We start from the raw sequence: 17,297 nt of genomic DNA, 5'->3' as shown, positions 1-17,297 counted from the left end.
GGGTGTCCAGGAAGATTCTCCGGTATTATATTTACAATTTATACAGCAGTTTTAAAGTGGGGACCTATAATTGGCTGGATGTTCCATAAGTTGTTTTATAATTACGTATGTCAATGCTGTTGGTGCTCCAAATAATAAATAAATAAAGCTCCCCACAAAGTCCCGACCTGCAGGATCTCGATGATCTTGAGCTTGGTGTCCATGACGAGCGGATGCTCCCGCGCCAGCAGCAGCGCCGACGCGCTCCGCTGCAGGCCGCCGCCCGCCGCGCCCGCGCCGCCCGCCGACCCGCCGCCCGACTGGCGGGAGGCAAGAGGCATGCTTACTAGTCAAGTAGATCATAATATCTGGTACATAATGTACACGGGATTTTATGGATAATTATATTGAACTGATGATAAAAAAGGCCATAATTCGGCCAAAGTCCCACTTTCCTTGCACTTCTTGGATATTTGAATATGGTTCCAGAGGAAAATGTAGTTACCAAGCGTAAATTGTAATTATAGCGGGTATACGAAGTCATGATCATTGTGAATCTTGACGAGTACATACGCAAGATTATTGAAGTAACTCTCATGATGTACATACACAAAGGTTGTGACCTATTTACACACGCATATTTATCAGGATTGCCCGACTAGTTTCGGACACAACCGGAGTCCTTAATCATGAGCTAACACGGCGGCAAGCGAGGAATCAAACAGTATTAGACTAGTTTGGCAGTCCCAATAAATATGCGTTTCTTCAAGTACATAGTCAAGAGTTATGAACTGCTTAAAACTCACATTTCTCGCGACGGATCCTAGTGTAATAGATGTCATGACGGCGCCCATGTCACCAATACTCCGCAATACACCGCCTTCCGCTACACGCAAATGGAAATAAATTAATTATCTATATTAATATATAAAGCTGAAGAGTTTGTTTGTTTGTTTGAACGAGCTAATCTCAGGAACTACTGGTCCAAATTGAAAAAATCTTTTTGTGTTGAATAGACCATTCGACGAGGAAGGCTTTAGGCTATAAACCATCACGTTTTTTTCGTTTTTATCAACTATTTTTCATTGTATCTTCGCTCCTATTAGTCGCAACTAATAGGAGCGAAGATACAATGAAAAATGTGAAAAAAAACAGGGCAGGTATATGTAAATCATAACTTATCTCTTCTACCCACGGGGACGAAGTCGCGGGCAACAGCTAGTAGTAGATATACCTGTAGGTTTTGAAGATCTTTCTTAACACTATATAATAAAAACTCACGTTGTTTAATTTCCTTTTCCTGCGCTGCTTGTAACATACATTTTTGTTTAAAAAACTATTGCTTATACCGACTCATTATTCCGATCGCAGTCGTTTTAACAGTTATTTCGCTAAGTTTTTAACTAAAACCTTTACAGTGAACTCACATTCGACCTCTCCAGAGAGGGCGTTGGTCTCGTTGAGCAGGTCCATAGCTGTGACGCAGTCCAGGATGCTGAGCAGTGTCTTAGTAAGGCGGAGGAGATCGCTAAAGCTGGGTGTGTTAAAGAAAGAATATTAATTTCACATAACTTTATTAGTATACAGAAACAAGAAACCTTCCGATTCATCTTAAAAGAATATATTTTATTGTTCATCGGTCACCTGTGACCGAAGTTAAGCTTGTCGGTCACCGGTAACCGATTTCTTATTTTAGTTGCATTTGCACAACACTATGAAATACATTCCGGTTATATTAAAAATATCATCTTAGTACAAGGAAATCAACAACACACTCAAAATGGACTCGAACTTCAACCACACTTTAACCTGCCGGTCGATTGCTACTACCTACTTATATCCAAAAATAACTTACCTATAAAACCCAAAGTAAATAAGCTCCCTAGCCAGCTTGACGACCTCGAAGGTCAGCTTGTTCTGGTCGTGGTCGCTGAAGTACCAGGTCTTGGTGACCACGTTGCACAGGTAGTTCTCCACGAAGCGGATTGTGGAAGCGAACTGCTCTTTGACCTTCTCTCTAGTCGCGTCTGGACCGCCTTTCACACATTGATAACTGGGAAAAGAGATTTTTGTGTTACATTTGTTGTATGATAAGAAATTGTAATGTAGTGATTAAGTGACAGAGTTAAGATTAGGTGGCTTATTGCGTCATCAATTAGTATCATTGTGGTTGTAAAACAGGAAAATAGTTTGTCCTACGTAGTTTAATGTAAATTGATGAAATTAAAGTGGCGCCACAAGCCTCCTAAACTAGTAGTTTATCTTTATAATTTATTTTTGTTTAGATAAAATCAACAGTCGTATCCAGTATTTTTTTAGAATCCATCTGGATAAGTTATATCGCTTTTACACGTCGAATGATTTTTAATCGAAATTTCATTTTAAAATCACATTCATCATTTATTACGCTAGGCTACTAAGTAGCACTTTTTGAAGGTCATTCTTCACTTCAAACTCACGGGCAAAAGCCTCTTTTTGAGTCCAGCTTAACTTTCTATACCCATCTACAATCTATATATACACTTATACACGGTGATTTTTTAGTCGTCTTACAAAAGCAGCCCAGTTCATGTATCCGACGTAAAATACCCCTACCGCGATTATTATTTTTTTATCATCAACTAAGATAATAAGTACGAAGAAAATTAAACAAGAGAAATCTGAAATATACTCTTAAAAATTATAAAAACGCCGCCGCCCTCGCCCCTCACCATTGTTACAAGGCTCGGACCGCACTCGCAACAGAGCTGTGTTTCTAAAAAACTACGAATTGCATCATAATATTGAATAAAATTGCATTTTTTTTTCCATTTCATAAATACCTATTTTTTTATCATGAACGTGTTCTAGTCATTGGATACATGAACTGGGCTGCTTTTGTAAGACGACAAAAAAATCACGGTGTATATACGTACTAGTTGACCCGTCAAACTTTGATTTGCCTTTCTAGTTTCCAAATAAATTCTAGTGTAGACAAAAAGTAAGTGCATGCCATATTTAAAAAGAATAAAAACAAAAAAATTTGTGTGATCTGATTCTCAGACCTACTGAATACGCATATGAAATTTGGTAAAAATCGGTAAAGGCGTATCGGAGGAGTACGGTAACTAACATCGTGACACGGGAATTTTATATATTAGAAGATATTATAGTAGAACTAGCTTTTCGCCCGCGGCTTCGCCCGAGCCGAGGTCGGTTATATCGTGTTTCCAAGAGAACTCTTCAAAAGTCCGGGATAAAAACTATCCTGTTCTTTCTCAAGGTCAACTCTATCTCTGTACCAAATTTCATTAAAATCAGTTCAGTGGTTTAGACGTGAAAGCGTAACAGACAGACAGACATTAGTAGGTATACTGACTCGTGTATGTGTATCCTGTCGCAGACCTCGGTCCAGAGGCGCGCGTACTTGACGGGCGTGACGGGCTCCTGCGGGTCGCGGTCCGCGTGCACGTGCAGCATCAGGCGGCAGAACGACGCGCGGACCTCGTACGACAGGGACGCGTTCGACATGCATCTGCGTGTTCATACACAAATGTTTTGAGCCTGACAACATACTTATTCATTTATTTATTCAACCAAAACTTATTGTTATTAATGGTAGGTAATATTTTGGTAAGATGAAGATGGTATTTAATATGATGATGGTATAAAACGGTTAATGAAAACAGATCATTGATCAAGCCTTCGGCGTATGAGGAAAGCCCAGCAATGCTCAAAGATCATCATAAAGCAATGAACAATTGTTTCATATATCTAGGGAATTAAGCAAATATTAAGCAATTCGTTGTATTTCGACGTGTTATTCCCGCACTTAAATATGAGTAATAATAATGTTTTTTTTATGCATATTATAGCGCTGTCATAAGAGTTTATTCCAGTTTATGACGTTCTTCTATTGTTCAAGATGGCTGACGACTAACGCGTGGCAATATGGGTTTACTAATACATGATGTATTCTCACTTGAGTATAAGATGTATATGCAGCTGCGGAGACAGCGTGTTGAGGGCCAAGTACTGCCTGTTGAGGCACATGTTGGAGAACAGGTCCAGCTGGTGCCGGTAGTAGTCCAGGATGGCGGCTGACTGGCAGCCAGGGTCCACCCGGGCCTCAGCCGCCAGCTCGGACAGGAGGCGGGAACACTGCAGTTAAAAGTAAGATGGTTTCTTTAAACTTCGTCTATCAAGCGCTCTTGGTAAGCGTCAAAAAAGCTTGTCTGATACGCTAATAGTCTAAACATCAAGGTTGTTTAATGCGACAGATAGATTTTCATAAAATATAGGATTGGATTTTCGTCGTCTCGTAAACAAAAAATTAAGGTGATATAGTGATTTAAAATCTCGTCTGACGTCACTTACCAGTACGCTTTGTACTAGCAAATACCCTATTGATTCAACAGTCTGTTTGTTTTTACGTGATGAGTTGAAGTGTGGATAAACTTCTTACCTTCTTGTTATTCCATAGCAGCATAACTTCCTCCTCCACAGTATATTTAGTATCGTCCGGGTCTAATGTCTTGCTTTTTTCGTATTTTGTTGAGACCAATCTGTAAAAACCGGATAATATTTATTTGGTGTATCGTACTCAAAAATTAATAGATTGAAAAGAAAACGAATTACCCACGTTTTATATCAAAATCGGTCCAACCGTTTTTATAGAGTTTGAAGCTACCCTGAAAATTTCGGCCTGCTGCTAGCTTATTGGAAAGTGCCTCAAACTTGAGTTGCCAAATCCAACCGGATCGACAAAAAAATAAAACAAACGTCGAAAATATCCAAGCCTTTGCTCTACAGTGGGACAGCTTAACAAAAACGAATTATTTCCTTATTACCTGGTCTCAATAAGTATATCGGAGTTGTTAGCACAGAGCACGCTCTTGCAGATGAGCTCCTGCGTCACAGCAATAGCCTTCTTGTTGGAGATACACAGGTCGCTCAGGTAGTCCAGGAAACGGGACTGCCAGGTCTTCATGTTCTTACGGACTAGACCTGGATGGTATACGGGCTAGGTTAGTAGAGTTTGAGACAGTATAAAAAAGATTTAGTTTAAAAACTTCGGGCATCGGTGACCGAAATTGAATTTGGTGACCGATACTTGGTTAAACGAATAAAGACACAACAAATAAGAACAATGCTCATAATTTTATAGGCATGTGGAAGTTTCGGGCCGCGGTGACCGAACATCCAAGTCCTGGTGGTCGATAACAGGCAAAACAATCAAACAAAAGGCAAACAACGGTGACATTAACATGGCATGTGTCGGTCCCAGGTGACCGACAGTTTCCCACGCGTACCGACAAAGGTCTCGATCTCGGAGGCAGTGATGTGCTTCTCCAAAAGCTTCCTGTTGTTGTGCAGCAGGGCGGTGATCGTGTCCTCCGCGAGGATGTCGTAGCCGATCTGTTTCTGCATGAAGCCGAAGTGCTTGGCTATGTACTCCTGGAATATTATAACAAAATTATTGGAGTATGTAGAGAATGCCTACCATTACTACTATGCCATAAAGTCCACCATTGTATATTGTTCATGTTTGAGCAGAAATGTAAAATTATCCGCTTTAATTTAAGAATCCACTGAGATTGAGATTCTGTCAAGGCTTCCTAAGTGCCCTGGAATATTGGCTGTGAATAAAGAACGGCCCATAAACACAGTGTCACTTTTTACAATAGCACATATATTGCTCTTGACAAGGCGTTGGAAGTAGACGCTGTGTACACGGATTTCAGCAGTGCGTTTGACAATGTAGACCATTCTCTGCTACTATCGAAGTTACGGTATAACGGTATACATGGATCATTGTTGAAATGGTTTTCGTCCTATTTGTCTCGAAGGTCACAAATTCTTGCCGCTAATGGCTATGAATCCTACTCATACTCTGCTGACTCAGGAGTTCCCCAGGGTTCTCACCTCGCACCAGTTCTGTTTTCGCTTTTTATTAATGATATCACACATCATATCCGTCACTGTAAATACCTAATGTTTGCTGATGATCTTAAAATATTTAAAACTATATCTTCCAAAGAGGATACTGCTTTGATTCAAGATGACATAGACAGAATTGATAATTGGTGCAGGATAAATCATATGCAACTTAATGTCAAGAAATGTAGTCATATCAGATTTACCAGGAAGAAACAGTCTGATTTCGTCTCGTACAACGTAAAAGGTGTAGTGTTGAACACCGTTACTGAGGTACGCGATCTGGGTGTGATCATGGACAGTCATTTGAACTTTAGGAGCCAAATAGATAGTATCGTAACGAAATTGGCACGTCAGCTTGGATTCCTTAAGAGGAGTTCTAGAGGGTTTAATTTGATTAGAACAAAAATTGTACTATATAATGCCTTAGTCCGCAGCCACTTAGAATTTGCTAGCGTAGTGTGGAATCCGCTCTACGCGGTGCAGTCACAAAGAGTGGAAAGCATTCAAAGGGCCTTCACAAAGCACTTAGCCTACACATCTGGCAAAATATCACCTCGTTGTCCTTATGAACAACGTCTTCAGTGTTATGAAATGGTCTCTCTACGCGACCGTCGACTGATGCACGACCTCATGTTCTTCTACAAATTGTTGAACAATAAATTAGATTGTATTAAACTCATAGAAAATGTTGGACTAAAAGAACCATACAATATTCCTAGACATCCCATTACCAACCTATTCCATACTCCAATAACTAGAACCAACATAGGAGTAAACTCGCCACTGGTCAGGCTTAGCAGAGAGATGAATGCATTAATTAAATCCCTACCCGATCTTGATATTTACCAAGTTTCCTATAACATCTTTAAGGCCCGATTATTGGAGTCCCAAGAGTCACAGCAAAATGTTAATTGTGTTTAGTAAGTAGTACATAGATTTATATTATATTGTATTTTATTAAGTTATCTATTTTTAAGTTCAACTCTGATCTCAGTAGGTTATTATTATTAGTTTTCCTGTTCTCCTGTTGCAAAGAGACAATACTGTTTTTGTTTTATAAGTATGTTTTAAGTTTATTGCTCTATTGTATTTTTAACTTCAAGCTCATGTAACCTAGTTAATTTAGTTTTAGTTTTAGATTATTCTTAGCACTTATCACTTCTTTTGCGAATGCTGGTTAACCAGTAATTGGCGACTGTGTAAGTCTTAGACATAATTATCAAAATACATAAGCATTACTGTACACAGAAGCTGTTGGTAAACCTATATAAATAAATAAATAAATATATAAATAAATATATTTATGATACATAAATTGATCATTAAAGAAACGCTGCAAAATGTTTGTGACACAAGAATTAAATACTAGAAATAGGATTAAAAAAACATTACAAAAATAATTAATATAGACCAGTCATTTATCTAAATAGATTTTAAGTACAGTTGTACTAACCTGGTTCTTCCTGTAGTCTTGTTGGCTGAGCCTCAGGATCCTGTAGCAGAGGCGGAAGATGTACTTATAGGCGGCGTACCGAGGGTCGTACAACTCCTCGATCTTCAAGAACGGTTCACCATCAGCTGTCTCTTGGAAGGGACCCTGGAGAGTTGGAAGGAAATTATAAGGGTATCTTGTAGTGTACAGACCCAAGTTCGACTTGGGACTCAACGCTTCTGGAGAGAGTTGGGATAGCTGGACTGATAGCCTCTCAAAACTACTCGACGCACAATGGGCTGACTTGGAGCCTACGTACTGGAAAAGGTTGCCCCAATCACCAGTAGCCAGTAAATTTTTAAATGATTAATAAAATGCATTATTTGCCATTGTGTCATTTGAAACGAAATAAGCTTATCACTAGCACGAAACACCATTTACATATTTCTGAAACGTATTGGTACTTTGTGAATCAGTTTTCTTTTCGAGTTTTGTGGTTCACTTTACATAAGGTTGCACCTTAAGAAAGGCGAGCAAGTATACATTTCCCGACAAATATCTGTCTCTAACTATCTCTCACCCTTCCCCTTCATCAGATACCACGAGTAGTATTTCCTACCTGTAATATCTTGAACAGCTGCCTGAGGATGTACTGCTCCCGCAGCAGCTTCTGTCGGTCGCGGTTGGGGTTCTCCACCACCAGCTCCAGGGCTTCCGACTTGTTGGGCTCGTTCTCGAAGCCGGCTATGAAGTACACTATGTCTTGCAGGAGGCAGGTTAGAGCCCTGGAAGGGATACGAGGGTTCATGAAAAACCTGGTTAAAATGGATATTGAGGGTTCTTCCGTACAATTGGGATAAAGAAAACGACGGTCAGATGGGGTACCGTTTGGGTACGAAACCCTTGTGGTTTAGTTATTACATAAAAGTATTTTTATTAAAAGTTGCCCCAAGATTGTTGATTTTCATTAAATGAATTAATCAACTGAAGTATCTCTATCAACAAATATCTTGACGTTTTGGTGTGTTTATTTATATATTCCCTTCTTCTAGATCCATTCTAGATCCCTACTAACAAAACAAGCAGACAGAAACTTAACACTTATCAATATAAAGTTACCATATAAAAATTATCCTTACTTCCTTTCATTATGCTCTATATTCCCGTGTTGCAGCTTGGTCGACAAGGCCGATAGCACTTTACAGGCGTCGTTCGCGAAGTCCAAGTCTCGCACTTCACTCGGTGATACTGATATTAATGCGAACGCTTCTTTGTCTTCTTTTATTAGGGAACAACCCACCTAGATAATAAATTACATTGTGATTAGTCTAATCGATTTCATTGTAAATTAAACTCTATTCTTTACATTATAAGGTTCTATTTCTCATGCAATTAATCGTAGGCTGTTTTAAAGGTAAGTGACTTGTGGCATTATAAAACATTATTAATGGATGAGATATCGTTCTTTACTTCATGTGCGAAATAAATGCACCTATTAGTCCTTTTTTTTTCATATAGTATGATTCAGATCCCACTATTGGGCAAAGGCTTCCCCTTTTCTTTCTGACCTCTCTATCTTTCGGAATTTCTGCCAATGTCTGCCCCACATATCTGACTTTATTCCTTTCTCCTTTTCCATTTCGAATAATTAATGACATCTATGATCACTCACCTTTGACATGACAGGTTTCTCCTCATCCTTGTCTATGGGTATAGAGGTGGAGTGCACCCACGTGTGCGTGCATAAATGCTGGAGCCTGAAAACAAAAAAAACTATTAAAAAACAGGAGATAATGTTGGTTGAGTTATGCTAAAACATAAAAAAAATACTTTAAGGGAGAAAGTATTTTAATAACTTTCGCAAAGGCGAATTGGTAATTGTTTGAAAACGTTATATTTCGGGAGTATTTGGGGACGCAGGACTAGTTTCAGGCAGTCCTGTATTATTAGCTAACGAGGCGGTAGGTCGCAACTAGTCGGGCAATGCCGATAAATATACATGAGTATACCGTTTTCAAAGAATTAGAAGTCTATCTCAAATACTACTTTACGAGAAGATTTGCACCGACTAAGAATTTTGATAAATGTCCCGTTTTAGCCTTTAACTGAGGCAACGGGAAGCTTGGCATGCAACTCCCAACAAGATTTAATATATTTTTATTTTATAGTAACTTTCACAAGGATGATGACGCTTAGGGTCACTATTCATTGATTCAACTATTCAATTCGCTCGTCGACCGCTAAGGACTCCAGTTGGATCCGAAACTAATCCGGTAATCTAAGTGAGAAGCGACGGTCAACCTTGACGCTTGGTCGAAGTTTGGACACGCAAAGTATATGCATTTGCGTCATTAACTGTATTATGCCGTACATACCTGACGTAGCTGCTCTGAGGCACGGGCGCGTCCGAGTGCGTCATGGTGGTGGGGTCCAGCTCGAACAGCGTCGCGATCTCTGACGAGTGCGGGACCGACACCAGCTGGTAGGCCGGCTCGCCCGCCTCCAGCGGCGCGTCGCTGTATGTGTAGGGAGACAAGGTACATGTTACTCAAATATAACGATATGAATACCTGGAATTTATTAAGAATTACTAGGCGTTATTTTGCAGAAACGATTGCTAAATATAACTATTAAGTTGAATTATGACATATGTTACTGGATTTGAAGCCTTATTTCAAAGCTCTAAGGTTCAATATATATAACTTAACATTCAGAATAAAAAAAAAACAGGTTTTAATCGGTTATGATTATCATTCAACTTTTTGCCTGCACTGTTAGCCGAGTGGTAGAGGTCATCACGCAAGATCCACTGTTTATTATGTGTCGCGAGTTGAAACAAATGCTTGACCTAAATCTGGGTTTCTTGGTGCATGTAATTTCAATGTTTAGATAACCAACGCTACAAGGATAGTGCGGAAGACGTTTAGTCATATTCATAGTTATAGTCATTTATTTATGTGTAAACATGTGTAGTTGTACATGTACATGTATTAAATTTAGAAGTTTATTTAATTTTACTTTGCGGAGGTCTGCCGCTATTACCCTCAGGCTTGTTTATTTTAGTATATACTCACGGCGGCCTATTACACGCCTCTGCGGCCAGGTAGTGTCCTGTGGCGAGGTGCTTGAACCGGAAGATGGAGTTCCAGTGGCCCGCGCCGCCGCGACACGGGTCGTGCTGGACTACCTGTGGACATCGAGATCATGGGGATAAGAAAACTTGTCTATAGCGAGAGAATTGAACATAATTATATATGTGTTTGCAGGCAAATCAATCAATTCAGTCTATGGAGGTACACAGCTGGCCTTCCGCGGCTAGTGAAAGCCAGGTCCATAGGGCTGGACACACAAACACACATTACTTTTGCCAAATCGTGGTCTCTACTTTCAAGCGAATAACACAAATTTTCTTTTTCTCAGTTTTTCTTGCACATTGGTGGAGCATTTTCTACCTGTTAACCAGTGGTGGTGTGCCAGGCTTTTCCCCTGGGTTTCCCCCCAAAAAACCGAGGACACCCCTTTCGGTTCAAATGATTTTAAATTCTCAGAAGGCTTCGGTAGTAATTATCACATTAATTAATTATCGTATTAATTATTTTCGTTATCAGTTGAGACTAACTCAAAGTTATTCAGGAAATTCTGAGGGTACTAAACACAAAACGTAAACACCTCACCTCGATCTCCCACAACGCCTTGCTACTAGTCGCAGCCGTCGCGCTAGACCTCCCAGTGGTCCTGAGGAACACATGCTGTCGCTTCTGGAACTCGTCCATGGTGAGGAACTTCTCTTGCTCGGCGTGGAACAGCCTCACCACGTCCCCACCCTTCAGGATCTCCTCTTGATTCTCCTTGTGTTCGAGGAAGAGGGTCACCTTCCATGATGTTGACGAGTTGACCACGTTAACCTGGGAATATTATGGTTTTTATGAATGTTGGATAAATTGTACAGATATGATGAACTTGTAACCGAATATTCTATTCAAGTAGGAGACAAGCCACATGGGAATATTATAATGATCGACAATGATTATGATGTATGTGGCAAGAAGCATAAGCACCGTCAAAGCTATAAACTATACAAAATATTAATTCATAAAATAATACAACTCGCAATTCGATTCGATACATAAATACAATAGTTTCTTACCTCCATGCAGCCAATATTGTCAGGCAGTTCATGGTTAGAAGACACGTGTAGGACTTGTTGACCCGCATTCACGGGGTTCATTATTACTTTGTCACCTACTACCACATTGTCACCTGAAAACAGAAAATTCTGACTAAGTGAAAATATTCTAGTAATTTTCGAGAGACATAAAATATGAATTACGGCTTCCTTGAAAAGACCTACAGTCCTCATCATTCGTACTGGTTTATTGGATACTGGGTTCGATGTACATTATGGTACTGGGTTACATACTGGAAGACTTGATCCAGACTGATGAAAATGATGCGCATGGGAGTTGTCATAAAATAGCAGGAGTAGGATATTTAATTTTCATTTCGAATTGTTTTTGATAAAAAAGGGAAACAGGCCAGAGAATACTACCAAAATATTTCTCTACTAGCTTAATTATTTTCTTCTCTCATTCCAAGATTCCATAATCCATAACATGGTGGATCTATTCCGACAAATACTTTATCTATTGTAAGCTTGAGATTCTAGAATAAGCCCTTACCTGTGGATCTCAGTTTGTAGAAGGGCATGACGTAGAACCATGAGCCCTCGTTGCCGTTGGCGTCCAGGTGGACGCGCATGGCGTTCTTCTCCAGCAACGCTGGTAGTCTTTTGTTAACCTGGAATATGATATAATTGATAATGTTTAGTGTTGTTCAATATCATGCGATTGTACAACGTTTTACAGAAATGTATGGTTTTTAGTACAGTTTAAGTATTTCTATCAAGAAAGGTGTTGTTTCTAATTTCCAAAAAAAAACTCGTAACCTTACCATACGTATTAGGAATTCAGTCTTAACTTGGATATTAGATATTTGTTGATGAAAGGAAGGTCACATTGTTGGTAAGTTTGGAGTCCTGTGCGAGGACTTTGTGTAAGATCTTAGTTTAGATGTAAATATTTAAGTTCCTTTTTTACTACTTAACTCATTTGTATGTGCTACTTTATTATTTTGTTGTCTTCATTATCAAATCAAACCGCTCGGTAGAGGGTCTTATTTTTGCCTTAAAAAAATTACAGCGGAATATTCTTGGAGAATGCTTTCATTACTACGTCAAGTGTACTCAATTCAAACTTAGTGTCACTACAATTCAAGTGACCTAGCTACCTAGTACGAAGATATATACTCACAGTAAGATACTTGTTGGACTTGACGTGCAGCAGCTGAATGACGCTGCCGTACTGCACGACTGTCCCCAACAACTTCTTGTTCTCCAACTCATTCTGCTTCTTTTCTATTTCAGCGGCATGCTGGATTTAGAAGATGTATTTTTATGAAACTGTAGGCGATAGTGGTACATGATCATTGGTGTGGTTATCAATCCTACTCGTCATTCGATTAGTATAAATTGTTGTATTTTAAGTTATGAATATGAATATAGATTAATAGTTTAAATATCCAAAAACCTTTGTCCTAGGCGGGGAACCCGCGACACGTCGCGCACTGTTTTTTTGAGAGTTGGACTAATAGCCTAGCGTTTATAATTCAATAATCTATTATGGGCTAACCAATGCTTTCCACAAAAATATTTTTGATCAAATAGTCCATAATACACCCTAAAACGCAAATCAAACAAAACATATAATCATTTTAAATCATTTACAGCTGCTTTATATTCGTAAACGCATACAACCGCATTTATCATCCCGTAATGATTTACGATTATAGCTCTTACTTATTACGATATAAAGCTTATAACACCGACAGTGATGTTCTCATTCGTCTTAATAATGATGTTATTTATTAGATGGATGGTTATCATACAGTGGCTACGAAATGTTAATTTATGTTCGTTGAGACATTTCTACATACATTTTGGATATTTCTATACTATCGCCATTTTGTAACGTGAGATACAGTAGCAGAGTATCGCAACAAACGATCCAAATAAAAAATGAAATAGTATGAATACTATTTTTCTTCGTCAAAAACATATACGTTTTTACCCCGTGCTTATTATAATAAATGTTTTAGCGAAACCCACGTAAAAAAGTTTTATGAAATTATTTTTTCTTTCATTTGTTTATCACTGAGCCTCCGAGAGTATACAAATCTTGGTTACGCTCAAATGGCCCGCGGTCGACTTTATTTGGGCCATGCAGACTAAATACCTCTAATTTTGATGCGGGGAGTTTCATAAGCATTCAAGTTAAATGCGCAAGAACACCTAGACTCATTACAAGGATTCCTGGATCACACAACTACTTGTCTTGCGCTGGTATCAAACCCACGGCTTTTCCGTATGTACCTCTGGCACTCGGCTATCCGTACAATGAAGATACTGTAGCCGCAGTCAGAGTGATGTTATTACTTACGTGTAACCTCTTTAGCAGTCCTGTATCGGTGTTCGAATTGGCGGACTGCTTGGCCGTATTCCAGAACTGCTTTTGAGCGGAGTAGCGGTTCATAGGACATATTTTGAACAGGCAATCTGGAAAGATACGAAAATGAACTTAATAAGATTGATAAATATGTGACATGGTTAAATTTACGACTTTAACATGTTTTGAATCTTCTTAGATGTTAAATAACACTTCTACATAATGTCTTGACCAAAACAATTACGAACTTAAGGAAAATTTAACGGGAACTGACACAACAAAAAAAAATATGAAGCTAGCTTCAATCAGAGAACAAAAGTAGCTAGCCAACGACACAGAATAAAAAATATAAACGATCTAACCTCTACTGGAACACATTCAATTACTTATCGGGAAGACGTTTGAGGTGTAGTAATACTGCCTGTAATATAAAGACCTGGACTCTATCCATAAGTATGTATCTTCTATAACTACACATTTTGTACTATTTAGGTCAGTGATTAAAGGTAAAGATAATTTAATAACACTCTACACGTAACTTAATCATACTCGTCGTTAAAGGGCTGTCGTGTGTTTCCTGATACAGGGGTGTAGACAAGGATTGCTGACGTGAACATTTTCATTAGCTATACGCTATTTTATTCGGACTTAATGAAAACCTAAGAAAATCGTTACGCTGTTATTACATCATTTGTTGGTTGCCCTTTAACTCGTATAATAAACATATTATTGTTTTTACTAACTTTATTCTCAGTTTTCTTGCTACCACGGGTTCTAAAATCTGGTTGAAAAGTCAAGCCATTAAAGATAACGCCTTGCGGCATTAAGTCCGCCTTATATACCACAATAGGGATGATGACAATTTTTTTTTGCAGTGTCCGTCTTGTAGTTTTTTGTATAATAATGGATACGTATTTTTTAATTTGTCCCGCAAACATAAATTGACCAAATTACAATGAATGAAACTTACGCGTGACGTCACGATTGAGTATATATTTTACTCTATCGTTACGTCACAAGCCCCCTCTCCTAAATTTTAAAGCAGTTAAACTTTGTCAATTCTAGGTTTTCTGAAAAAGGAAAAAATACATGTCTCATACTTTTCAATGATAACTGAGGGACTAATGAGATTTTTTCCTTTTATACCCAGTCATCATCTCTATAGTACATGAAGTTTAAATTAATAAATAAGTGATCTCGTAATTTAATGTATTTTGTTGTTTAGATAAATATAAACAGAACTATTAAAAAAAATGATTTCCCTGAACAGTGCTATGGTCACAGAACTGGCCGATAAGATTTTCGAAATATAGGCTAATACTAGCCCCTCCCTTCCTTAGGGAAATTAGATGGTCACAATACGGATACAAAGTCGCTACTGTTACTATGACCCCGGGCACATCAAATACATTAATTGAGGGTTTTGTTTCAATATTAAAACATTTATCGGGGAAATAAGACTCATTTCAAGTTATATAAAAACAACTAGCTGACCCAGCAAACGTTGTTTTGCCGATTTTTTTTCTAGTTGTATGTATTTTGAATGCCACATTATAAAAAAAAATAAAAACAAACAATTTCGTCAAAAAATTTTTTTTTTTTTTTAGTGTGAGCAACCCTTATCACTTAGGGATATGAAAAATAGATGTTGTTCTATTCTCAGACCTACCCAATATGATCACAAAATTCCATAAAAATCGATCGAACCGTTTCGGAGGAGTACGGTAACTAACAACGTGACACGGGAATTTTATATAAAAACAATGTATTACTTGTAAAGGATATACGTGTGATCATTTTGATCCTATACTAAGGTTTTACGTATAAGTGACTATGGCGGCGTTGTTTGCGCGGATGTTGGTTATAAAAGCCAAAATTACTATTTGTTTTTCCTTAAAGTTCAAGCTAACTATATCGTAAACTTTTCGTAAACATCAGTTCTGTGATTAAGCCTCCAAAGAGTTCCAAAAAGACTTTTACTTTCAATCGCTTATTTAATATTTCGATGAATTAACATATATCTAATATATCTCTGATTTTAAATCGTCCAAATTCTATCTGAAGGAGCGATCTTTATAAAAATACTAAAAATAAAGCTAATTTTATGAATGGACGATAGTAACCGATTTAGAAACGACATAATCTTTGTTTGCACACATTGGTATATATTGCACAACGAGTTGTTTATATAAAGATGGAATTTAAACAAAACGTTTTTACTCATGAAAGTTTGTTTCATATGTCTTCCATTCAAGTGTAAGATATTTTGGTCTAAATTCTGAATATAAATATTATGAAAAATAATACACTTCTCATTGCGAATATCGAAAAACAAACAAACTTAATGGTGGGTAACAATACAAAGAAGCTTTCTAACTGTAGCCCAAAGTCGTTTGATCTCCATAATTTTGTAGCTTATTAAAATGATGCAACAAATTTATCAGGATCACCCGACTAGTTTCAGACCCAACCGGAGCCCTAAATTATGACTGCCCCTAAAACCAGCCAGCGATCTCGATATACACGGTGATTTTTTATTCGTCTTACAAAAGGAGCCCAGTTCATGTATCCGACAAAAATAACCGTAGGCGCGATTATTATTTTTTTATCATCAACTAAGACAATAAAAGAAAAATTAAACAAGAGAAATCTGAAAATACTCTTAAAAATTATAAAAACGCTGCCGCCCGCGCCCCTTACCATTGTTACAAGGCCTGGAACGCGCTCGCAACAGAGCTGTGTTTCTAAAAAACTACGAATTGCATCATAATTTTGAATAAAAATTGCATTTAAAATTTATTCAAATCTCATAAATACCTATTTTTTATCGCGAACGTGTTCTAGTCATTGGATGCATTAACTGGGCTGCTTTTGTAAGACGACTAAAAAATCACGGTGTATAAGTGTGAGTAACTCCTTGTATCATACTGTACTTGTACAATAGAAACGTAGTTAATTTTATGATCAGAATAATTCACGAGAATTTATAGGCTGATACTTTTTTCTATAGAAAATTATAGACTGCGCCTACAATAACTCTTTTAAACTCAAAGCTTTTGTAATCGGAATACTAAATCGTTTCTCATGTTCCGCGCATTACGAAACCGTGTTAATTTCCTGCAGGAACACCGCGCCGGATTTATAGCCCATCGTGTATTAATAAGTGACTTTAATGACTGTTAAAATGTACCTTAATATGATATATTGAGTGATACTAAAAATGAATCGTAAACTTATATGGTTAAGATGGAAAGCGTACAACACCTCTTAAAAGTTAAGTTTGTGTGTTAAGGAGTTTGTTACGCCGTTTTTTTCCTATCAGCTAAAGCACTTAGGAAGCGATGAGAGCTAGGAGTGGGTGACCTGGTATATTTAAGGTTATTTGACATTTATAAAGTGCTACTTTGTAGCCTCTGTTGAATAATTTTATTTATTTTGATTTTTAAAGCAACACACAAACTGTTCCA

The 17,297-nt window shown here is 37.9% G+C and overlaps 1 protein-coding gene across 6 annotated transcripts in view; it reads right to left on the bottom strand.

Moving 5' to 3' along the window:
• The window catches only part of LOC113498357 (inositol 1,4,5-trisphosphate receptor), a 92,235-nt gene that overhangs the window by 36,558 nt on the left and 38,380 nt on the right, over window positions 1-17,297 (bottom strand). For all 6 annotated transcript variants that reach the window (XM_026878353.1, XM_026878355.1, XM_026878357.1 and 3 more), the window contains exons 4-23: window positions 13,825-13,940; window positions 12,640-12,759; window positions 12,010-12,127; window positions 11,478-11,590; window positions 11,005-11,235; window positions 10,405-10,517; window positions 9,706-9,846; window positions 9,003-9,087; window positions 8,470-8,630; window positions 7,950-8,115; window positions 7,352-7,495; window positions 5,271-5,415; window positions 4,809-4,965; window positions 4,424-4,523; window positions 3,941-4,119; window positions 3,338-3,493; window positions 1,835-2,032; window positions 1,407-1,513; window positions 786-865; window positions 168-299 (exon numbers count right to left, since the gene is read on the bottom strand). In XM_026878353.1, the coding sequence (XP_026734154.1) occupies window positions 168-299; window positions 786-865; window positions 1,407-1,513; window positions 1,835-2,032; window positions 3,338-3,493; window positions 3,941-4,119; window positions 4,424-4,523; window positions 4,809-4,965; window positions 5,271-5,415; window positions 7,352-7,495; window positions 7,950-8,115; window positions 8,470-8,630; window positions 9,003-9,087; window positions 9,706-9,846; window positions 10,405-10,517; window positions 11,005-11,235; window positions 11,478-11,590; window positions 12,010-12,127; window positions 12,640-12,759; window positions 13,825-13,940 (2,762 nt within the window). The remainder of the gene's footprint in view (window positions 1-167; window positions 300-785; window positions 866-1,406; window positions 1,514-1,834; window positions 2,033-3,337; window positions 3,494-3,940; window positions 4,120-4,423; window positions 4,524-4,808; window positions 4,966-5,270; window positions 5,416-7,351; window positions 7,496-7,949; window positions 8,116-8,469; window positions 8,631-9,002; window positions 9,088-9,705; window positions 9,847-10,404; window positions 10,518-11,004; window positions 11,236-11,477; window positions 11,591-12,009; window positions 12,128-12,639; window positions 12,760-13,824; window positions 13,941-17,297) is intronic.

The sequence above is a fragment of the Trichoplusia ni genome, chromosome 10, assembly GCF_003590095.1.
Source record: "Trichoplusia ni isolate ovarian cell line Hi5 chromosome 10, tn1, whole genome shotgun sequence".
NCBI classification, from domain to species: Eukaryota; Metazoa; Arthropoda; class Insecta; order Lepidoptera; family Noctuidae; genus Trichoplusia; species Trichoplusia ni.
The sequence above is the reverse complement of the archived record's forward strand: the minus strand, read 5'-3'. Positions and strand labels throughout refer to the sequence as shown.